Genomic DNA, 22,232 nt, shown 5'->3' with positions numbered 1-22,232 from the left:
ATGGCCCAGAGCGCGGGCCTGGGGCCTGGGCAGCTGGAGGCTGTGGTCATTCTGCTCTGTCTTGGATTATTCCGGTCAGCAACAGGTAAGTCTGTGCAGGGCAGGGGGATTGGGGGTAACACACTGGAGGGAGCAGGTATAATCCTTTCCTGGAACACATCTTCATCTGAGGCTCAAGAATCCCCTCCACCTTGGCCCTCCCAGGGAGGGGGCCAGCCCTCTGGAGAAGTGGCAGGCATTAAAGGAAGGGTCAGGGAACTCGGGTCCTCCGTGCTTACCCCTCCTTCTTTCTCTCTCTCTCCAGGAGCTGATGGGGCTGAAGGTGAGGCTTGCCCGGGAAATGGGGGAGGGGAAAAAGGAGGGGACATGGATTCAGATTCCCCTGCGCGTTCAACAAGTGCCTGGCCCTCTGCCGGGCTGTCCCACCCACCCACATTCGTTTGAGTTTCCCAGTCGCTCTGTGAGGGGGGATTGTAGCCCTCACTTTGTGAGTAAGGAAACTGGGTGCAGAGAAGCAGTGATTTGCCCAAGGGCACACAGCCAGTGAGTGGTGTAGCTGGGATTTAAACCCACCTCCGACTGGCAAAGTGGGGCACTTGAGATGGTTTTGAGGTAAACAAACCAAGAGCCTCCTTTCTTCGAAGGCACACAACCCGGCTCTGAGTCAGACAGGTTTTCAATCCGGGCTTCACCACTTGCCCGCTGTGTGGCATTGACCAAGTCCCATCACCTGCCTGCCTAAGCCTCGGTCTCCTCACCTCTAAAATGCAGTTGATTGTGTCTGTCTCCTGGGGCTATAGTGAGGGCTCTAGGAGATAAAGGAAGTGAAAGCCCCTTCAGGGCCTGGCACTGCTGGAACCTCACTAAATAGTAGCTATTGTCATGATTATGAGGGAGAGGAGGAGTCTGGCTGGCAGTTTCTCGGCTCCTAGGAAGGTGACTTTGTGAAGGGCAGTTGGGCTCCACTGCAAAGCGGCCTTGGTAGGGGTGGGGCTGGGCAGTCCTGGAAACTAGATGGTCACATCACGGGAACCCAGTTCTTCTGCTCGTTTGTACAACACACATCCATGACTCCATGAGCACTGGGGACGTGAGAATCTGCCCCTAGGGAATGCCCAGGTTGGTGTGGTTGAAACACACAGTTGTAGACACCAGAACAGTTGTGAGACTGGGTAGTGTCGGGGAAGCGCGGGGACCCTGGGAGCTCAGAGGCAATGCCCAGCTCAGCCAGCAGGCTCCGACAGGCTGCAGAGGGCCTGCCATTTGAACAGAGTCCCCACAGGCAAAGAGAAGTTCACCAAGCAGAGGAAGGATGGGGAAAGGTGTTCCTGGCGATACGCAAAGGCCCAGAGAGGAGCAAGTGTGTGGCCTGCTGTATGTAACAGGAAGTGCCCAGAGGGATGGCTGGAGTAGATGGTAGTGCCATGGAAGGCCGGGAATATCGTAAGGGCAACATGGAGCCGTGGAAGGGTTTAAGCAGGGGTGTGACCTGGTTAGTTGTGGTTTATGAAGATCTTCAGATTGCCCATGCCTGGCGAGCTGTGGGGTGGAGACAGAAGGGAGGCCGACTTCTGTGAACCCACTTCCCAAGCTCTAAACCAGATCGCCTGGGATATGTGGGTGCCACAGGGCTAAGGATCTGACTCCCCTCCCTTCCTCCCCGGGCAGCCCTTTGTGGTGTGGTCCCCCAAGCACGCATCACAGGTGGCAGCAGTGCAACCCCTGGTCAGTGGCCTTGGCAGGTCAGCATCACCTATGATGGCAACCACGTGTGTGGCGGTTCTCTCGTGTCTGAGCAATGGGTGCTGTCAGCTGCTCACTGCTTCCCCAGGTACCAGTTGGGTGAGGGGCAGGGGGTGGAAGTCAAAAGTGGATTGAAGGTCAAAGATCATGGGTCAATCCAGCTCAGAGGTTGGGGTTCCTGGGTTGGGTCTAAGGGTATCAGCAAAATCTGAAAGGACCAGTTAGAAGTGAAGGTGAGGGGTCAGAGGTTACAGGATAAAACTAGGGTGCAATTTAAGGCCTACAAGGGGCTGATCAGAGTCAAGGGTTGGATGCTACAAGGCAACAGGGATGAGGGAACAAAGAGAGGTCCCCTGGGTCCCAGCCTCGGCCCTTCTGCCCGCAGCGACCACCGCATAGAAGACTATGAAGTAAAGCTGGGGGCCCACTACCTGGACATCTACTCCCAGGACGCCAGTGTCAGCACCCTGGCACAGGTCATCGTCCACCCCAGCTACCGTGAGGAGGGCTCTGAGGGTGACATCGCACTCCTCCGCCTTAGAAGCTCTGTCACCTTCTCCCGCCACATCCGGCCCATCTGCCTCCCTGCAGCCAATGCCTCCTTCCCTAATGGCCTTCATTGTACTGTCACTGGATGGGGCCACACGGCCCCCTCAGGTGAGGTGGGGCGCTGGATGCCAAGCAGCACGAGGGGGAAGCCCCACTTGGGGTCGGAGGCCCTGGGTAAACATCTCCTCCCCTACAGTCAGCCTCCTGAACCCCAGGCCACTGCAGCAGCTCGAGGTGCCACTGATCAGCCGCGAGACCTGTAATTGCCTATACAACATCAACGCCAACCCCGAGGAGCCCCACTTTATCCAGCAGGACATGGTGTGCGCCGGCTATGTGGAAGGTGGCAAGGATGCCTGCCAGGTAAATGCAGGGGCCTGGGGCGGGGGCGGGGCAGACGAGACAGTGCCTCTTGAGAGACCAGGGCTGGCATGGGTGACTGGAGGCCTGGGGCCTGCTCCTGACAGCTGTTGTATGGCTCTTCTCCTCAGGGTGACTCTGGGGGCCCACTCTCCTGCCCCGTGGAGGGCCTCTGGTACCTGGCAGGCATTGTGAGCTGGGGCGACGCCTGTGGGGCCCCCAACAGGCCTGGTGTGTACACTCTGACCTCCAGCTATGCCTCCTGGATCCAATACCACGCGAAAGAACTCCAGCCTCATGTGGTGCCTCAAATCCAGGAGTCCCAGCCTGATGGCAACCTCTGCAGCCAGTCTCTGCTCTTCAGCTCTGCCCTGGCCCGGGGCTTGCTGGGGCCCATCCTTCTGTTGCCTCTGGGCTTGGCCCTGGGCCTCTTCGGCCCATAGCACAAGCATTGAGCTACTCACCTCGGCAGCTGCCCCTACTTCCAGGACTGATACAAAGTCACACCTAAGGACATGTGCCTGTTCCCAGGAAGGGATCTGGCCCCTCCCTGCGCCTGGGCCCTGGTGAGCCACTCCTTCCTTCCAGGACTCTGTGGGAGGCCAGGGCACCATCCTGATCTTTGAGCCTATTCTTCTGGGTTTAATGTTGTGACTATAATCCACAGTCCAAGTTTTACTGCCTGTGGTGCTGGCCAGAACCTCTGGCCACCTCCACCTGGTGTCCACAAGCCTACTGGCTAGGCTCCCATAGAGTTCCCAAGGACCTCTGGCTCCCACCTATTTCCAGAAGACCGGGCACCTGCCCAGCTGACAGCTGCTCCAGTGCCCCAACCGCCCTGCCTGACTAGGCCTGCACTTTGCCCTCTTCCTTGTTTCTGGGCTCAGGCTGCCTTTGGGCAGCTTGTTTTGAAGGACAGAAAAGGCCCCAATCTTGCCCCATTGGCTGGTGAGCCCCCCGCCCCCCACCAGCCCTGACTCCCAGAATCCAGAGGACTGAGCCCCCGCTGGAACCGGGCTGGGGCCTGCATCTGGGGTAAGCGACAGAAGGAGCGAGGAGGAGTAAAATGTCTTGAGCACAACAGGCGCGTGAATGTAAAGTGAGATGAAGACCGTCAGCTCTTGGCCTCTCCCTCCCACCTCCAAAGTCCAAAGCCACCAGCAGAATTTACTTTATTAAAAAAAATGACGAAACAGGTCTGTACATATTTACAGGCTACGGGCAAGAGGCACAGGTCCAGCAGCAGGGGCACAGGCTGCTCACTTCTTGGAGAGTTTGACTTGCTTGTGTTTGGGGGGTGCCCACTTGAGGCAGACAGAGTCCACTGTGGGGAGAAGAGGCAGGAGAGGCAGGGCTGGGCCTCGGGCCAGGCCTGCTCACACCTGGCTGCTCCGCTCTGGGCCCAGGCCAGGTTTCACCTCCTCCGGTTGAGAACAAAAGGGCAGACTGAGTGGGAGGGGGGTGAGCAGGGAAGCCCAGGAATGAGTGACCTGCCCCAGGCTCTATCCTGGCAGCTGGTCCAACTGGTTTGGGATCATGTGACAGCAAAAAGGAGGCCTTGGCTCTCAGCAGGTCTTGTATCTGTCTACCCTCCCACCTACACACACACACCCACCTACATATGCACGCACCTGTGTGCAGCAGCCCCCCTACCCACCTGTGATGGGTGGTTTCTTATACTGGGCACTTTTAAGGTGTTCCTCTACCAGCTTGGGTGTGACACAGATCACATGCTGGCCTTTCCAGTACTTGACCATGTTGAGGGACTGTAGGGTACTGATGATGTCATTCTGGGTGATACTGGTCATCTGGCTGCAGAAAGGGATTAAAGCAGATGGTGGAGATAATTCCCTTATAGGGTCTGGTTGGGACAGCAAAAGGGGACAAGGAGAAAAGATCATGGCCAATCTAAGGAGGGCCCTTTCCTTGAGGGTTCCAGGATGCCTCCCTCACAGGTCTTGGATGGACAACTTGCCCTGGACATGGATGGGGATGAGGGCCCTCACCTAAGGTCCTTGATGGACAGTGTGCCCCGGAAGTCCCGCAGGATCTCCAGCAGGACCCACGACCAATAGCTGCGGTAGCTGAGTTTGCCCAGGTCAGACAGCGGCTTCTCTGGGGAGCCTACTGTGCTCTCTAGCTTGGAGAGCTCGTAACCTGGCAGTGGTAGAAAGAGGATCTCAGGACCCAACCCACCCTGGTACCCCTGCCACCACAGGTGTCCCCTTCCCAGACAGGCCAGGATCCACTCACTGAAAGCAATGAGAAACTTTCCGTAGCCGCGGCGCTGGTAGGGGGGCAGGGTGAGGATGCAGGCCACGTTGTTTCCATCTGGAGACTCCTTCTCCTGTGGGGGGTGGCTGCTCAGGACCTCTGGGGAGGCTCAGCCCCTATTCCATTATCCTCCCTCCCCTCCCCCAACCTGAGCTTCTGACCCAGCACCTTAGAAAAGTAGCCGACAATGTGGGCCCCTTGCCTGTCCACCTCAGTCAAAATGTAAAAGACGAAGGGCTCCACGTCAAAGTATAACGTCTTGTGGTCCAGGAAGAGCTTGGCCAGCAGACACAGGTTCTGACAGTAAATCTGAGGGGCAAAGGAGGTGGGAACAGGCTCAGGGAGCAAGTACAACTCCTGCAACTCCTGCACTCAGCCTGGGCATGAGCTGCCACCCTGCTCTCCAAGTGCCAGGCTCTGAAGAGCAGCCAGTGCCAGGCCAGTAGGAAGAGGGCTCCTCACCAGGCCAGTTAGTATTTAGGACAGGAAGAAGTCCATTTCTGATGGGCAGGGAAACGGAAAATCAGAGAGCCTGTAGCACTCTGGGAGGTAATGGCAGAGCAGGACTGGTCATGGCTACCACTGCTGAGTGCTAAATACGAGCCAGATGCTTTCCACAAATCATCTGTTCAATCTTCAAAGACACCGACAGTTTCAGCCCAGGAAACTGAGGCTTTGAGGAGATAAGTGGCTTGCCCAAGGTCCCAAGGCTGGTGAGTGCCAGGCAGGAATTCTAATCAGTATATGAGTTCTGTCGAGTTTAAAGCTGTGTCCCCCAGCACCTAGCACAAGGCGACGCACGAAGCTGAGTGCTTGGTAAAGGTCTGTCTGCCGGCTTGGCCACACTCCTGTGCTGGGCCTCACCAGTCTCCCAGCTGCAGACACAGAGACCCACCCAGACCAGCACCAGGAGACAATGAAACCCTGAGTTTGGCTTCATGACAGATTAAGGGGCTCTACGGTTTCTGACACCCTTTGATATCCACTCGCTTATTTGACCTGGCAATTGTGTCTGCCCAGCACTGGCAGCACTGTTTTACTTAGAAGGAAACTGAAGCTCTGGGAGAGGAAGCGCTTGCCTGAGGCCTCAAGCTGACAGAGGGTAGAGGCTGGGAAACACTCCACATCTCCAGCAGGAGCCCTTTCTGCCGTTCCACCTGTTCATGCTCAGGAAGGCAGAGCAGCACCCAAGGGCTGGGCTCAGAGAAAGTGTTCAAGTACAAGGCTAACTGAGCCCCAACAGGTCACCAATAATAACAAAGGCCCATGTTTACTCAGCACCTACTAGATGCCAGGCTAACCACTTGACATTTGCTATCTCATTTGCTCCACTAACTACCCGATTAGGTAAATATTATGACTCCTGTCATATGCACAAGGAAACAGGAACGAACAACATTAAGTAATTTGTCTGCGGTCAGTGGGGAAGTGACAGGGCCACTGTAAGGTCTGCCCTCTTCGTCTTACACGATATTGCCCTTCCACAGAGGGACACTTGGTGAGACCTTCCCAGACTGACCAAGCAAACGTCAAGTTCTCAACAGTGACAAAGCAGGCCCCAAAGGCCTCACTGAAGTCATTCTGCCAGGAACAAGGAACTCAGCCCTCCTAAGCCAGAGAGCTCTCAGGCAGGAAATCTCACACAAAGCAGTCCCCTCCCAGGCAAAAACAAACACCTTTCCTTGAAAGGGAAGGAGAAAGCTCTTTTAAGAGCAGCCTCAGGCAAGACAATCTCCACTTTGGGTTTCAAATCTACCCAAGTTTGAACTGACCCCATCAAAAGAAAAGTTCTCAGGGACAGAATGGAAACTGGCCTGAGGCTGACACCACAGAGCAATGAGTTTACTATGTACTGACCACAGGCCAAGTGCCAGGCTAAGCAAGACCTCACAGGCCTTTTTCTCATAGAGGCTCACCCTCAGGCTGGCCTTACCCTTCTAGGAGGTACCCAGTGCTTCCCCCACCCTGCCCACAGTCCCTTGGCCACCAGCTCACCTTGTGGTCCTTGCCATCCACTTCGTACACAGAGATGTTGCTCTTGCGATAAATCTCCTTCCCAGGGGGCTGCCGCCACTGACACTGGCCCTGGGGGGTGGTGTGGGGGAACAGAGGCTTGAGACCCAGAGGTTCTCTGCTTGGTGCCTCCCCACACTACCACGGTGTGGCTTAGAGCAAGTCCCTGCCTCTGTCTCCCCTATTCAACATTTCAACCTACATTGAGTAATCTCCCAGCAATCTTACGAGAGAGATCCTATTTTACCAAGGTACAGAGAGGCTAAGCAATTTGCTCAATTATCACACAGCAAGATGGTTTCAGGTCTACGTCAGCGTGGCCCTAGAGGGCACTCACTCATCCATGACACTGGCTTTCCTAAACGACATATATCTGCCTCAGATTGCACGCTTTGGGAAACGGCCCACTGTGCTAGTGAGGAGAGCGCTCCATTCCCGGCAGCTCCCGTGTACCAATTCTTCCCATCTGTCCACACCTTAAGGTCCCATTGCTCAGGGGCTCTGTTTGCTTTCTCTTTTGCACTGAGGAGCCTGGCACTGGGGTGGCCTGGGGAAACATGTGATAAAGGGCAAGGGACCTGAGGAGGTGGTAAGTGTCAAGATTACTGTCCCTATTCCAGAGAAGAGGAAACTGAGGTGTAGAGAAGAACAGCAAGTTGGCCAAGGTCACCCTGCCAGCAATGACAAAGCCAGGCCTGGAATCCAGGTCTCTTGACTCTTGGGCAGCTCTTCCTTGTACTCAACTCCTCTGGACCTGTCTCTCTTCCTGGTGCTGCTAGCTCAGCTGCCCTCAGCCTTGATGCCTGCCTCTCTCACCAGGCCCAGCCCAGACTCACCAAATGGAAGCGGTAGCTCTTCTCATATTTCATGTACTTGAGGCAGTACTCGCAGAGCCAGAGCTTGGGCTGTTTCCCGTAGTCTTCAGGGAACGGTGAGAAGTACCAGGCATCAATTTCATAGTTCCCGATGTGGATCTTGTCCACGTACTTCACCTTGGTGATCTGCAGGGATAGTGGGGACAGTGCATAGTTGAACAGGGGAAAGGAAGGAATGGGGAGGGAACACCTCGAATAAGGCCCTTGACTCTGCTTACCGCCTCGTGTTCCTTCTCCAAGGCTGCTGTTGTGGGATCCATTTCCGCATAAGTCTGGGAAAGACATGTGGACGGGGTGAATAGAAGTGATCAGGCCATCCATCCCCTATCCCAGAACCCACAATGCTTCTCTGCTGTCTTCCAGACCTCATCCCCTGAATGACAGTAACCATGTAAATAGCTAACTTCTTTTATTTGCTTCTGAAACTGGCTGATCCAAGCTCCTCTCCCATCTGCCCGCCCGTCCATATATCCCAGACATCCTGATGCTCAACTTTGGACCTTTTGCCAGATGAACAGAGCTAGGATCAGGTTCCAGTCCTTGGGTTGATAAGAGCTTCGGCTGTACAATGGGGCAATCGAGCTCTGCCAAAGTTGTTGTGAGACTCAGATGAAATAATGGATCTTGTCTTCTGGGCCCATTAACTCCCCAATGCACCTGGGTATTTCCTGAGCACCAGACCCAGATAGCTACCTGCCCATGGGACTGCTCCCAGAGGTCCCTCCCACAGGAACATCAGACTCTAGATGTCCAGAACATCTCAACATTCCTCCCTGCAAACCTCTGTACCTCCTCCTGGGTACCCCATCTCACTGGGAATATCACCCTTGGTTTAACTGCCCAAGATCAATAGCTGGGCCTGCCCTTAAGACTCCTCCCTCTCTCTCAGCCTGGCATTCAATCAGTGGCTAAGTCCTAATACAGTGGATGTCAACTCTACTTCCTTAACATCTCTGGAATTGGTCCCTCTCTGGAATTCTCCTCTCTCACTCCAAATAGTCACTGCCCCATCTCAGGTCTGGACAATTGACTTGGCCTCCTTAGATTCCCTGCCTCCAGCCTCGGCCCCCTCAAATTCACTCTGCTATCAACGCCCCTTTTTTCCTGGCCTTTATCGCTTTGTACAAATAGTTCCTTCCACCTTGAGAATGCCTTTCCTTCTCTTATTGCCACCAGAAAATGCTTACTCAACCTGGCACAGAGCACGAGTCAGGTGAGTCCACAACACAGCACGGCTTTGTGAGCTATCATGCGTCTTTGTTTTTGTTGTGCTCCTACCTGTCCTTCAAGGCCCAACGTTCTGCCCACCCCCTCCAGGAGGCCTATCTGGATTCTTCCTGTCCAGAAAACACTTCCTCCTTCCCAAGTCAGGAGACAAGTGGTCAACAATGCAATACCTTCCAAGTATTCCCACCTGGTTTCCCCTATTTTCCAAGTCCTTAGAAAGCTGAGTCTGAAGGTCACGTCACACTCACAGCACACCCTGAACCTTGACCAGACTCTGTGGGAGGAACCAGGTATGGCCTGACAATGGAGGAGGGACCCGAGGCCTATGATCTACACCAGGGTGGACTGTGGCCTTGCCCTGTAGCTGAGAAGGGAGAAGCGGCCAGGATTTAACCTAGAATCCTGCTCCACAAAACACTTTGCCTATGTGGCCTCATTTAATCCTTTCAGTAACCCTTAGATAGAGTGTTCTTATTTCAATTTTACAGAATAGTAAACAACAGGGAGAGGTGAGGTCACTTGCCCTTGGGGAGCAGTGAGCTGCCGTTTATTTCAAGTGCCATGCACTCCACAGACATAATTTCATTTAGTCCTCACAATTAACCTCTTAAACAAGAGTGCTCATCATTCCCACTGTACAAAAGAGGAAACTGAGGCACGAAGAGATGAAGTCATTTGCCCGAGGTCACATAACTGGTACTCAGCAGGGTTGGGCACGGGCCCCTGGTCTGTCCAATTCCGAGCCTAACTACTGCAAACACAAGGGAAGAAAAATACAATCCTCTTCTGCAAATGCATAAAAGAACTACAAAAACACTACTTTTCTTCAATGTTACAATTTATTTAAAATTAAACATTAGACTCTGAAGAAATTTGCTGATTGTTAACTGTCAGATTGTTTTATTACCTTTGATTTTATCATCAGTGGCCATTATCATCCACCCTGCTGACTGCCAGCTTAGAGGCCCGTCTTTGTTCAGTGCAAACTAGTCAGAGAACTAATAGAATCTTAGACTTGTGTTGTCCAATAGAGTAACTACTTGTCACAGCTATTCAAATTAATTATAATTTAAAAATTTTTAATTCTTAGTCACACTGAACACATTTCAAGTGCTCAACAGCCACATGTGGTTAGTACCTATGGTACTGGATAGAATAGCTATAGAACATTTCCATTATTATAGGAAGTTCAAGGGGACAGTGCTGCCTTAGATCTTGAGTGGTTTTTCTAGTTTAGGGTATTTCAAATTTTTTTTTTTTTGAGACAGAGTCTCACGGGCTAGAGTGCTGTGGTGTCAGCCTAGCTCACAGCAACCTCAAACTCCTGGGCTCAAGGGATCCTCCTGCCTCAGCCTCCCAGTAGCTGGGACTACAGGCACATGCCACCATGCCCGGCTAATTTTTTCTATTTTTAGTTGTTTGGCCAATTTCTTTCTATTTTTAGTAGAGATGGGGTCTCACTCTTGCTCAGGCTGGTCTCGAACTCCTGAGTGCAAATGATCCTCCTGCCTCGGCCTCCCAGAGTGCTAGGATTACAGGCATGAGCCACCACGCCCGGCCCCAAATTTTTTAATCATACCCATAGTAGGAACTGCAGTTGGCACTGTAAACCAGTTGACATGTCTGTGTGTATACATACATGTATTTGTACATGAAATAAAAGCTTCTCAAAACAATACTTACCCTTAATAAAGTGCAATGCACTCCGATATTTTCTATCTTATTCTATTTCTTCCACTTTTAAAATTTAAAAGCTGGTCACAGCCACTGAATGGATGAGCTCAGAAGAATGAATGCAATGGTTGAAACAAACGAATGCCTGAATGCCTTGAGACCTTGATAAACCCTATTCTGGTTTGTATCCCCTGTTTTATATAACCAAGAAGCTGAGGCTCAGAGTGGGAGGAAAATAAACCCCTCAAGGGCAGCCTAATTTCGCTAAAAGCATGCAGGTTTTGGAGATAAATGGTCTGAGTTTCTAGGATGTGTAAAAATCATGGTTAAAAACATGTACAACTATTATATATCAATTTTTTAAAAAACTGGAAAACAAAAGCAAAGCCAAAATCATAGTTAAAGGCTCAGGCCTTGAAGTAGGACAATCAGTTAGTAGATCTAATTCCTGACTCGGTTTCTAAACCTGCCTGTACCTCCTCAGTACACTGAGCATGGTAACGCCTGCCTCACAGGGTTGCTGTGGAACATCAGTGAGATCATGTATTAAAACACTTAACCTAGTACTTTAGTTCACAGGCCAATAAATGTTTGGCATCATTATTCTAATTCCAGCCCACCCTTTTACTAGCTGTGTGACCTTGGGTGTGTTACTTAACCTCCCTGAGCTTGCTTCCTCATCTACAAAAAGAAATAATTATTCCTGTGCTGCTCAATTGTTAGGGAGCATTTGATGAGCTTATATATACGTACAGTACTTAGCACGGTGCTTGGCAATAGCAAGTGCCCAATATCTTTCAATCTCTTCCTTTCCCTTATACTTCAAGTCATTTTATCAATTGATACAGCCAATAGGAGACAAAAGAGGCTACCAGTGCAGGAGGCCCGAGTTCCAGTCCGAGTTGTGCCATCTGCTCACTATGAGAATATGAAAATATCCAAGCCCTTGCCCTTTCTGAGCTTTAGTTTTCTTACCTGTGAAAGGTAAATGAGAGGAGGTGGGTAAAGTCCCTGACACACTATGGGAACTTAAAAATGGGAGTTGCTGTGGTTTTGGCAGTGGGGCCCAAGAGGCCCAAGGCAGATGGCAGAGGCAGCTGGGCCTCCTGGGCCCTGGGGAAAGGAAGGGATGCGGACCTTCTGCACGTGGTTGATCTCGTCATGCTTGCGTTTTTGGTTGCGAGTGATCTTGCGCTCAGGCTGCTCAGCCAGCTCGCTCAGGTACTTCTCTGAGTTCTTCTGTACAGCATCCTTCACTGTCTTGGTCAGCGCCAGTCGGTTCTTGTCTACCCACTCGTCCAGTCGCCGGTTAACTGTGAGGATGGGCCGTGAGGGTACTGCCCTGCCACCCCTCTCCCACCAACCCAGGCCCAAATGCACCAAGCCACTCACAGCCTACATAGTGTACGTAGAATTCCTCTCGGCCCTCCTGGTCATTCACTCGAGATTGGATCACTTCAGCAGAATCTGTAAAGGAAAAAGGACAGGATTATCAGAAAGGAAGGTAAGGCTGGAATTACAGGAATCCTGCACACTGAAGAGCAGTTTCCTAATTCCAGGGCCACACCTAAGCTAACCTCACCTGTTCACATCTGCCATTTTACTCAATCACTGCCACAACCCTGTGTGGTGGACCAGGTTGGGGCTGTTATTCCTATTTTATGGCTCAGAAAAAACTGAGGCTTACCCAGAGTCACAGATTTAAAGAGTGGTAAGACCCAATATTTAGCTGAGTTTAAGTTTGGCTCCGAATTCAACGCTCATTTTACTACATACACTCAGTCATTCATATGTCCAGAGGTCAGGAGAGCTAGCTCTGAATTAAGACAGCTTGAGTTTATATATAATTTTAGCTCCCCACTTCCTAGCTATATGTAATTGAGCGAGTTATTTTAACTTTCTGAGCCTCAGTCCCTTCCTCTGTAAAATAAAAATAGTGCCTATCTCAGAGGGTGAGTTAATGCCTTCAAAATTTTTAGCACAGTGCCTGACAATTAGTAGATCATTCAAGAAATGAGTAAGGCAACCACTGCGTGTCTGGCCCTAAGCAATGAATCACAAGAAGTCTTGCCCTCCAGAAGTTCCCAGTATGATAGGGGAAGACACAAACAGAAAATTACAACATAATGTTACAAAAACTATGGCTGAGGTATGAAAAAAATGTTGCAGGAACACACATAAGAGAACAAATCACTTTGCCTGAAGGCGGTCAAGAATGGCATCACAGAGGATATGAAGTTAAAAGAAGGAGTAGGAGCTAGCCAGGTGATCAAGGAGAAAGGGAAGAAAACACATTTCCAGTAGAGGGCACAGGTAGTTAAAAAGGCACACGGTCTTTACGGTGTTCGGTGTGTTCTGGTCTGGCAATAGCCTTTGCTAAGGGTTGGCTAGAAACTAGAGCGGTCACAAAAATGAATACTATTCTAAAGAGTCTAGGGTTTATTCTGAAGATGAGGGAAGGCAAAGGAATGTAAAGGAAGGGGTTGTGTTTTGGCAGGTCCTCTCTGCTGGTCGCCGCAGGGGACGAATGGAAAAGGAAGACGCAAAAGAGACCAGTTAGGAGGCAGGGTTACCAAGAAAATGGAATGAAGCCTAGCACTGGACAATGAAGTGGAATGGGAGCTCTGTACACCTTCAGAAGAATTCGAGGATCGCCTAATGGGCGGGTTGGTGGGCCGGGCCAGGCACAACCCGAGAGTAATAGACTTGCTTAACTCGGCAGGTCTACAGCGCTCGCAACTCCGCGTTCTTTCCTCAAGCCCCGCCCCCCATGGCTCCCAGCCCCCAGCACTAGGCCTCGTGGAGAACCTGCCCACCCGGCCCCGCCCCCTGGCCTTGGGCCCCGCCCTCACGCCAGGTGCTGTCCGGCCGCCGGCACAGGTACGTTTCTCCGATCTCCACCGTGACTTCCGGTTCGCCGCGCGCCGGGGTTGGCGGAGAGACGCGGCCCGGGGACGGGGCGGTCCCCTCGACCGCCGCATTCTCCCCGGGCCCGGGCTCGCCCTCCCCTGCGACCCCTGTATTCGCCGCCGCAACCGCCGCCGCAGATCCCTGTGCCGCCATCGCGGTGGTGGAAGTGACGCCGCAGTCTGGCGCCACGCAGCTCTTTCAGCTCCGGGTCAGCAGCGCAGGGGGCGGAAGGTTTGGGCTGCGGTTGGGGTCTGTGACGTGGCAGGAGCTTATTGGCTTGTGTGGCTGTCTCCCAGCGCCGGCTCGAGGGGGAGATTTACAGTGGCGAAGGCCTAGAGTACCTGGTTTTCTGCGTAGAAATGTGGCTGCACCCTGGAGTTGAAGAGAGGAGACAGACTTTCCTGATGTGGTGACTCAGCTCAATGTGTGTAAAGGTCCCGATGCCTGAGGAAGCTTAGATGTGCTTGTTTTCAGGGGCTCCGCCCCTAGTTGAACAGGGCCAGCCAGAGCGGCCTCCCTGGTTACTTGACGTCAGGATTGCGAGCCTGGAATTAACACTCACCCCTGCGCTGCTCACTTGTGCCAGTCTAACACCGGTCACCCCAGTTTTGAAGGCTGAAGAAACTGCTTCCCTTGTTCAGGGTTGGAAAAAGATACAGTTGGGGTGGGGAAAGCAGAACTGGTGTGTCCAGGGGCAGCCGATAATAAGTCATCTTCACAGAATAAAGACTTTCTAAAGGAAGGAGCAGGCCCCCCAAACCACACGTCTCCTGAACAGAAAACCAGCCAAAGGCAGTGGATACAATGAAGAGCAACTTGACAGTGAGTGAGGCATCTTGAGTTCTGACCCTCCTCTGGGTAAGGTGTACAAGTTTGTGGCTTCTCTGAGAGCAAAGTTTAAACCATAATTAACTCTATATATGGTTAAACCATATACAGTTGGCCCTCCGTATCCGCGGGTTCCACATTTGCAGATTTACCAACCGCAGAATGAGAATACAGTATTCTCTGGATGTAGAACCAACGGTTACAAAGGGCTGGCTTTTCATATCCACTGTTCTGCAGGGCCAACTGCAGTACCTGAGTATCTGCAGAAGGCCTTGAAACCAATACCCGTCAGTTACCAAGGGACAACTATATATCTGTATAAATGGCTAAGCCATGTATTACTACTATATCAATCATATAACTATATAAAGGTTAAACTATCTTATCTATATACAAGTGTATCGCAAAGTGTGAGACAGGGTAGGTACTTAATCTTGTTTGATTTATATTAATAATTTGGTTACTGGGCTTAGAAACGATTCTAAGAGGGGGTGGAATGCTCAGTGCCTGAGGATGGGGCTCAGAGATTACAGATCAAGAAATATCTGAGGCCGGGCGCGGTGGCTCACGCCTGTAATCCTAGCACTCTGGGAGGCTGAGGCAGGTGGATCGTTCGAGCTCAGGAGTTCAAGACCAGCCTGAGCAAGAGCGAGATCCCGTCTCTACTAAAAATAGAAAGAAATTACTTGGACAGCTAAAAATATATAGAAAAAATTAGCTGGACATGGTGGCGCATGCCTGCAGTCCCAGCTACTTGGGAGGCTGAGGCAGGAGGATCGCTTGAGCCCAGGAGTCTGAGGTTGCTGTGAGCTAGGCTGACTCCATGGCACTCTAGCCCGGGCAACAAAGCGAGACTCTGTCTCAAAAAATAAATAAATAAATAAATAAATAAAATACCTGAGAGTTAGGAATCCATGGGAGATGGCAGTGAGAATTGCTGTAGATTTGGCTTTGAGGAATTGAAGGAGGTTGGGGGTGGGGGGAGAGGGGGCAGACAGTGAATGCCAGGTGTCTGGCAACATAAGAGACAGAAGAAATAAAAGTCAAACAAAAAAAAAATTAAAATTCTAATTCTAATACCTTCTCCCACTCCAACCACCCTATCTTCAAGATTGTTATTGCACCTACCCAGGGTGCTGGTGCCTCACTTTTTTTTTTTTTTTGAGACAGAGTCTCGCTTTGTTGCCCGGGCTAGAGTGCCATGGCATCAGCCTAGCTCACAGCAACCTCAGACTCCTGGGCGCAAGTGATCCTCCTGCCTCAGCTACCAGAGTAGCTGGGACTACAGGCAATCACCACCATTCCTGGCTACTTTTTTTCTATCTTTAGTAGAGATAGGGTCTCGCTCTTGCTCAAGCCGGTCTAGAACTCCTGAGCTAAGGCAATCCTCCTGCCTCAGCCTCCCAGACTGCTAGGATTACAGGTGTTAGCCACCCCACCTGGCCTGGTGCCTCACTTTTGATTTCACTTGACATCTTCAGATAATGATGAGGTCCTTTCTAGTCAAGGATTAGCCTAGGGTTTATATATCCCTGATCAGGGTCACTGCATCAGCCTCCTCACTATTCTCCCTTTAATCCACTGGCCACCAATGATGCTTCCAATGGGCAAATCTGCCTGTTCCTTGTAGCACAATGTAGGTGCTCCACCCAGATCTCCAGGATCTCTTTGTTGTTTCTGTGTGCCAGATTACCTTTGATGTGCTTTCAGAGGCCAGCCCCAGAGGCTCTTCTTTGAACTGCCTTCAGGCTAATAGAGCTGTTTGGCCTTCCAACACTGACTTTAACCAAGGATTGTCAAATGGAGGAATTAATCAGTGACTGTGGAGTGTACCTGTCTAGCCTCCAACTCTGAGGCATAATTAACTGGTTCTGGATTTCTGCCTGAGATCCTTGCTTGGGCTCCTCCTCTTCCTTTTCCTGCTTTTCCTACACCCTTCTGGGAGCATGTTGTTAACAAATCACATGGACACAAATCCTCTCAGAGTCTGCTTCTAGAGAATCCATCCTGAAACATCCCTTCTTAGCTTAAAACCCATCCACGGATCCCACTGACTCAGGATAAAGCCCATGCTTCAAGGTCCTTACCCTCTGACTGCTGCCCACCTCTCCTGCCTCACTTCCCTGCCCTGCAGCCAGCAGGATTTTCAGCCTCGCAAGTCGTGGTTTCCCACCACCTGCCATTTGGCCTCCAGAACGGGTGGGCAACCTGCGGCCTCGAGGCCACATGTGGCCCTCCAGATCCCCAAGTACAGCCCCTTGACCAAATCCAAACTTCACAGAACAAATGGTGGTTTGTTCTGTGAAATTTGGATTTAGTGACAGGCCACACTCAAGGATCCAGAAGGCCACATGTGGCCCCAACACCGAAGGTTCCGCACCACTGACAGGCCTTTCTTCTTCCCGGGCAGGGTGGGTAGGGTGTTCCCACCTAAGACTTTATCTGGAGTTCTGCTTCTCACAGGAAGTTCTGCTTTAAGTCTAACCTTGAGCCTACCTGCTATCTGGAGCCCTTTCCTTTCACCCAAGTCCCTGACCCTCCCTACCTGGGCTCCACCTTTCTCTGTGGTGGAGCACCCAGTCCCTGCTGGAGCCTGCCAGGGAACAACCCTGTATGTTCTTTTCCTTGGCAGCAGCAGCAGATGTAGTATTTTTTGTTTGTTTGTTTTTGTTTGTTTGTTTTGAGACAGAGTCTCACTCTTTTGCCCAGGCTAGAGTGAGTGCCATGGCATCAGCCTAGCTCACAGCAAACCTCAAACTCCTGGGCTCAAGCTATCCTACTGCCTCAGCCTCCCGAGTAGCTGGGACTACAGGCATGCGCCACCATGCCCGGCTAATTTTTTTTCTATATATTTTTAGTTGTCCAATTAATTTCTTTCTATTTTTAGTAGAGACGGGGTCTCGCTCTTGCTCAGGCTGGTTTCGAACTCCTGAGCTCAAACAATCCGCCCCCCTCGGCCTCCCAGAGTGCTAGGATTACAGGCGTGAGCCACTGCGCCCTGCCAGATGTAGTATTTTTAACCTTACTTAGATGGCTAAGGAGGTTGCCCAGTCTGGTGACTTTTCCCTACAGAAACTGACTGCCAGGAAGGGAAGAGTCAGAACTGAGGCCTGCAGCTGGGTCAACTTGACCTTTCAATATTGTCTGGGACCCAGAAACATTTGTTAGATGAATGAAAGGCCTTTGCATAAGCTGTCAAAGTCACTGCTACTCCCATCAAATCGAACATACAAAAGACTTAGGACTAATTCTACTCCTGGTCTGCCAGGCTGTCAGGACAGTTAAGAGACTAGGACATGAACCATTTAAACCCAGGGACCAGGGAACTGAGTGGGGACAGAAACAAAAGCTTACCTGCCCTCTCCACACACAAGGCCCAAGAGGGCATTCAGAATGTGAACTTTAATAACAAATAACAGGTCAAAGTGGGGGTTCCCCAAGAACGAGAATGATGGAGCTGGTGCTGGAGGCCTCAGGAGTCCCTACTCTCTCCCCTCCAAGGCCTGGAGGCAAGGAAGCAGTGGACCCTATTGAGGAGGAGTGGTGCCCAGCTCCATGTAAGTCCATCTGGGGCCCTGAGACCCAAGGTGCAGCAGCGTGTGGAGCAGACTGTACCCCGCCTAACCCAGAAGGTCCCAGCAGGGATGTGGCCCAGACTGGGCAGGCAAGCAGGCTAAGGGCTGTGGGGTCAGATTCGGAAGCTTTCCTCCCGACCATCAATGTGGCGGAGCCGCAGGTAGACATCTGTGCCAATGCCCTGAAGTGACTGCAGCTGCAGGGAACCACCGAGGTACTCCGCGTAGGCCCGTGATGTGGGCAACCCGAAGCCAAAGCTGGGGGCGGGCAGGGGGATAGGACAGGGGGCTTCAGAGGTTTGAGTATCCTGGGGCCCTCCACCCCTCCATCCTGGCCAGGTGGGGCCTCACCCATGCATGGGTCCTGACTGGCTACCACTGTGCATGTCCAGGTGGCCGAAGAGGGGGCTGATCCGGGGGTCCTGGGTGCTGGCTTCAGCTGTAGTGAAGTGGTAGTCCATGACGCGATCCAGGTCTTTGTGAGCGATTCCTCCACCTCGATCTGAAATCCTGGCAGGATGTCAACAACATGGGCTTGGTAAGCTTTGATGGGGTGCTCACTACTTTCCAGGCAGACAGTTCTAAGTCTGCCTTCCTGTCCCTTCCGTTCAAAGGTGGAATGTGGTCCACCTAGACCCTTGGGCTTTGTTTGTATAAGCCACATTTCTCCATTTCTCCACTTACTATTCCGCCTCTGCCTTGGAGGGGTGGGTCCTGATGGCTTATACCTTCTCACAGGATTTGACATTTATTCTCAGCCCAGCATCTTAGACCGGTTACTTCTGTTTCCCAACTCCAGGCCCCTCAGGTGCTCGCAGAGCCAGGGCCCTGGGGCCTGCAGCTGGCCCCAGATCCATTAATACCTAGCTTATGGCAATCTCAGAAAATCCTGTTTGACCAGGGATCTCACCCCAGAGTGGGGCAGGTACTGGCTTAGGGGTCCTACAGTGAGTCAGAAACAGCACCCAGAACCCCCATCCACCCTAGCCCAACTCCCACTCAGGGCTTAGGGGTCCTACAGCAAGTCTGAAACAGCGCCCAGAACCCCCATCCACCCCAGCCCAACTCCCACTCAGGGTAAACCTGATGACGAGATCAATATCATTGTTGGCAATAGTGATGACCACATCTGGGACGTTGTAGGGAGTATCTAGGTGACTCTCCATTGTGGCTCTATGTGGGGAGAAAGACCAGTAGGTGGTGGCACACCAGTTCCTGTCTTCCCCCCACCCAGCATGTCCAGCCTGCCCACCTCATGGCATTCTTGAGCAGCTCAGGCAGGATGTAGTCCAGCGGCATAGGGATGAAAGGGAAACGGGCAGCCACATGTCCATTGATGCGGACACGGGGGGCATTGCCGTACTTGTGCTCACACAGGCGTCTGTGGATAGGAGCAAGAGTTCAGACAGGTGCCCCTAGACCAGTGGTTCTCAATTGGAGGCAATTATGCCCCTATAAGGAACATTTGGCTATGTACACAGACATTTTTGCTGGTCACAACTGGGGGTATGATAGGCAACAAATGAGTAGGAGCCAGAGATCCTCCTAAACATCCTAACATGTGTGGGACAGCCCCCCACTACAAAGAATTATCTGGCTCAAAATGTCAGTAGTGTCAAGGTTGAGAAACCCTGCCCCAGGCAAGGGCTCAGACTCAAGCTGTCCCTGCCCCTAGACATCTGCCCTCTTAGCCATTCTAGCCTTACCTGGCAAAGTCCACCCACTTTTCAATAATCTTCTTTGGTGAGAGACGAGTGCAGATGATGCCAACAAAGTCGGGCTGGCAGAAGAAAGAAACTCAGGACTAGTAACACCTTCACCCCCACCTCAGCCACCAAATGCTTCCAACTTCTGAACTGCCCAAAGGCAGCAGCCCCAAAGCCTCTGCCCCAGGCCCTTGGCCCAGATCCCCAGCTCAGTCTCTTTGTCCCACTTACTATTCCCAAGTGGGTCTCAGGCCCCAAAGCCTACCTTGTCCTCATGCAACGCCAGATGATGGGTGGCCAACATGCGGATCCCAAGCCTGGAAGTCAGTGTCTTGTCCAAGAAGTATCGGACGAGCTTTTCATCCTGTAAAGAGTGGGGCTTCAGAACCCTGTCCCCCTTCCCCGCCCCCTCAACAAGCCTGGCCCCCTCCTCCGCTGACCAGACCTCTATGTGCTTCCGGCTCTCACGCAGGCCCTCGGCTAAGAGGGTCACCACATCCTTGTGGTCGTCCAGCAGCTGTCGCACCAGCTGGCAGTATTGGGCCTCTTCTGCCTGGTCCTTGATCTGTAGGTCACGGAGTCATGAGCACAGGTGGCCCAACACTAACCTCCTCAGTCCCTCGCCCTGCTCTGGCCCAGCCCTCACCGGAGGGAAGTCTGTCAGCTTCTGGAAGGCACGGATGTACAGCTCGTGCTGCAAGGAAGAGGAGTGGGAATTCATGCGGCTGCCACCAGCACTGGGTGAAAAACAGCCACCCTTGACTACCCACCCAAACCAATTCATGTGGTTCAAACCCCCAGTGTGCCATTTCCAGCTTCCACAAATATGCAGCCTTAGCCTCTGAAGGCTTGGGGCTGAATCCTGTATGGCCCTGATACCTTTAGGCAAGCCAGACTCTGCCACTATGGGCCCCACACTCCCCATTTGCCCCTTGGGAAGTAAGCACACTGATCTAAGGTCCTTTCTACCTTACCACGTGCAGTATGGTGGGGTTGCAACCAATGATGAAAGGAAGGCAGCGGAAGCCCTTGATTCGGTGAGCAATCCTTACCGGTAGCTCTTGCTGCAGGTACCGGGCACTTTTCTAGAAGAAAAAGAGGAGGGAATGCAGGGCTGGGACCTGAGTGGCTGGCCCAAAGCTCCAGGAGCCAAGAGGAAAATAGAGGGCTGGAACCTTACCAGGAGGTGGCTGCCATCCTGAGAGCGGCCGGAATAGAGCATCATGGTCGGAGTGAGGCGAACTGAGGGCTAGAGAGGCAGATGGGCCTTGAGCACCGGACCTCCACCATCCCATATCAGCTCCACCCTTTCCGTGGATACCCACTCCAGCTCCTGACCCTGGGCTCGCTGCCCCAGCTGTATACCTTCTCTGCTGCCACATCGATGGCTGACTGGTTGTAAAAGGAGGTGACGGTCTTGGAGCGCTCCCGTGCCATCTCCACGTGGTGTGTATCAGTGGCTGATGTTGAGTGGGCCCGGAGCGAGAGTGCAGGCCCCAGGAGGGGCCACAGTGGAGGCCCGCCCCGGGGGCCATTCCCCAGCACTGATGCCAGTATCATTGTCCTGCTCCTTTGTTGGACTGGGTGGCCGCTAGGGCTGAGAACTCAAGGGATGGAGGCGACCCCAGAATGGGGAAAGGGCGTGTGGGTGGGCAGGGGCTCTTCTCTGACTTCAGGGGCGAGGGCCCGTCAAGGATGCTGACAAGCTCAGCCCCCGGAGAGCAGCTCCCATCTACCGGGGCGGGAAGGGGAAGTTGTAAGGATCCAAATCCAGATGACCTACACCACCTCTCCACGTGGGCACCGGTATCCACAGACCTGGGCAATCTCTGCCCTCCCCTTCGACGACCTCCCCAAACGCACACAGGCCAAGCCTGGACAGCCTTGCTTTTTAGAGCTTCTATCCTTCAACCTGAGGCACTCTCTGGTGGCGTTGGGGAGGAGGAGACCCTCGGACCCATACAGCCCGAAAACCTCGCCCCAGCTCCCTCTGGTCCTGGGCACCCTCGTTCAGGGGGCGGGGCTGACCCCAACCCACCGCCTTCGGACCCAGGGCCCCGGGAGCCTGGCTAGCATACGTGCAACACTCGGCACTGTGCCCCCCAGGGCTGGCTACATCGAAGGTGTGGCCAGGAGTCTCCGAGTTGCCTCTCTGGAGTGGGGGCGGGGGGTGGTCACTTGGTTCGGCGCGGATCGCCCCGTATGGTACGCCAGCCCCCGCCTGTGCGCGCTCCCGCGCAATGGTGTGGGCTGTGGACATGCGCTGCGGAGCTTCCGCGGGCAGGGTTCGCGCGGGTTACTCCACTTACCTCGGGGCCAGAGTCAGGTCCCGGGTCAGAGCAGAACGGCCCAAACAGCCAAGCGGCCGGGCTAACCGAGCCGCCTGCGCCCTCTGCCGTCGTGACGTCGCGCGGGCTGTGGGCGCCCGATGCCTCCTGGGAGTTGTAGTTTGGCACTGAGGACTCTCAACTCCGGCGCTCGCCCCTCCCAGCTATGCC

The 22,232-nt window shown here is 52.8% G+C and overlaps 3 protein-coding genes across 4 annotated transcripts; 1 reads left to right on the top strand and 2 right to left on the bottom strand.

Annotated features, from left to right (window-relative positions):
• PRSS8 (protease, serine, 8) lies at window positions 1-3,115 on the top strand. The gene is made up of 6 exons (XM_012660188.1): window positions 1-85; window positions 305-322; window positions 1,669-1,831; window positions 2,129-2,400; window positions 2,489-2,655; window positions 2,784-3,115. Exons 1-6 carry the CDS (start codon window positions 1-3, stop codon window positions 3,093-3,095), a joined length of 1,017 nt encoding a protein of 338 aa, XP_012515642.1. The 3' UTR covers window positions 3,096-3,115.
• Window positions 3,116-3,771: 656 nt separating this feature from the next.
• KAT8 (K(lysine) acetyltransferase 8) lies at window positions 3,772-13,778 on the bottom strand. The gene is made up of 11 exons (XM_012660270.1): window positions 13,568-13,778; window positions 12,108-12,182; window positions 11,853-12,028; window positions 8,033-8,086; window positions 7,776-7,940; window positions 6,922-7,011; window positions 5,095-5,235; window positions 4,906-4,999; window positions 4,659-4,809; window positions 4,310-4,464; window positions 3,772-3,976 (listed from the first exon to the last, which is right to left on the bottom strand). Exons 1-11 carry the CDS (start codon window positions 13,776-13,778, stop codon window positions 3,912-3,914), a joined length of 1,377 nt encoding a protein of 458 aa, XP_012515724.1. The 3' UTR covers window positions 3,772-3,911.
• A 4,057-nt stretch (window positions 13,779-17,835) lies between these two features.
• BCKDK (branched chain ketoacid dehydrogenase kinase) lies at window positions 17,836-22,232 on the bottom strand. Of its 2 annotated transcripts, XM_012660271.1 has the most exons (12): window positions 22,044-22,232; window positions 21,100-21,466; window positions 20,915-20,983; window positions 20,709-20,819; window positions 20,381-20,428; window positions 20,180-20,299; window positions 20,000-20,098; window positions 19,735-19,808; window positions 19,281-19,409; window positions 19,112-19,201; window positions 18,380-18,538; window positions 17,836-18,286 (listed from the first exon to the last, which is right to left on the bottom strand). In XM_012660271.1, exons 2-12 carry the CDS (start codon window positions 21,292-21,294, stop codon window positions 18,142-18,144), a joined length of 1,239 nt encoding a protein of 412 aa, XP_012515725.1. In that variant the 5' UTR covers window positions 21,295-21,466; window positions 22,044-22,232; the 3' UTR covers window positions 17,836-18,141. The 2 variants fall into 2 exon arrangements, with proteins under 2 accessions (XP_012515725.1, XP_012515727.1); XM_012660273.1 differs by lacking the exon at window positions 22,044-22,232 and having other exon boundaries at window positions 21,100-21,525.

Source organism: Propithecus coquereli, unplaced genomic scaffold (assembly GCF_000956105.1).
Source record: "Propithecus coquereli isolate 6110/MARCELLA unplaced genomic scaffold, Pcoq_1.0 Scaffold66, whole genome shotgun sequence".
In the NCBI taxonomy this organism is placed as follows: domain Eukaryota; kingdom Metazoa; phylum Chordata; class Mammalia; order Primates; family Indriidae; genus Propithecus; species Propithecus coquereli.
This window is presented reverse-complemented; position numbering and strand designations above follow the sequence as displayed.

Coding starts and splice junctions, on each gene's coding strand:
- KAT8 (XM_012660270.1), bottom strand. CDS start 13,778: ATGGCGGCACAGGGATCTGCGGCGGCGGTTGCGGCGGCGAATACAGGG. Junction 12,183..13,567: donor GCGGCCGGACAGCACCTGGC/GTGAGGGCGGGG, acceptor TTTCCTTTACAG/ATTCTGCTGAAGTGATCCAA. Junction 4,810..4,905: donor AAAGTTTCTCATTGCTTTCA/GTGAGTGGATCC, acceptor TACCACTGCCAG/GTTACGAGCTCTCCAAGCTA.
- PRSS8 (XM_012660188.1), top strand. CDS start 1: ATGGCCCAGAGCGCGGGCCTGGGGCCTGGGCAGCTGGAGGCTGTGGTC. Junction 1,832..2,128: donor GCTGCTCACTGCTTCCCCAG/GTACCAGTTGGG, acceptor TTCTGCCCGCAG/CGACCACCGCATAGAAGACT. Junction 2,401..2,488: donor GGGCCACACGGCCCCCTCAG/GTGAGGTGGGGC, acceptor CCTCCCCTACAG/TCAGCCTCCTGAACCCCAGG.
- BCKDK (XM_012660271.1), bottom strand. CDS start 21,294: ATGATACTGGCATCAGTGCTGGGGAATGGCCCCCGGGGCGGGCCTCCA. Junction 20,429..20,708: donor ACCCCACCATACTGCACGTG/GTAAGGTAGAAA, acceptor TCTTCCTTGCAG/CACGAGCTGTACATCCGTGC. Junction 19,202..19,280: donor CTGCTCAAGAATGCCATGAG/GTGGGCAGGCTG, acceptor CTCCCCACATAG/AGCCACAATGGAGAGTCACC.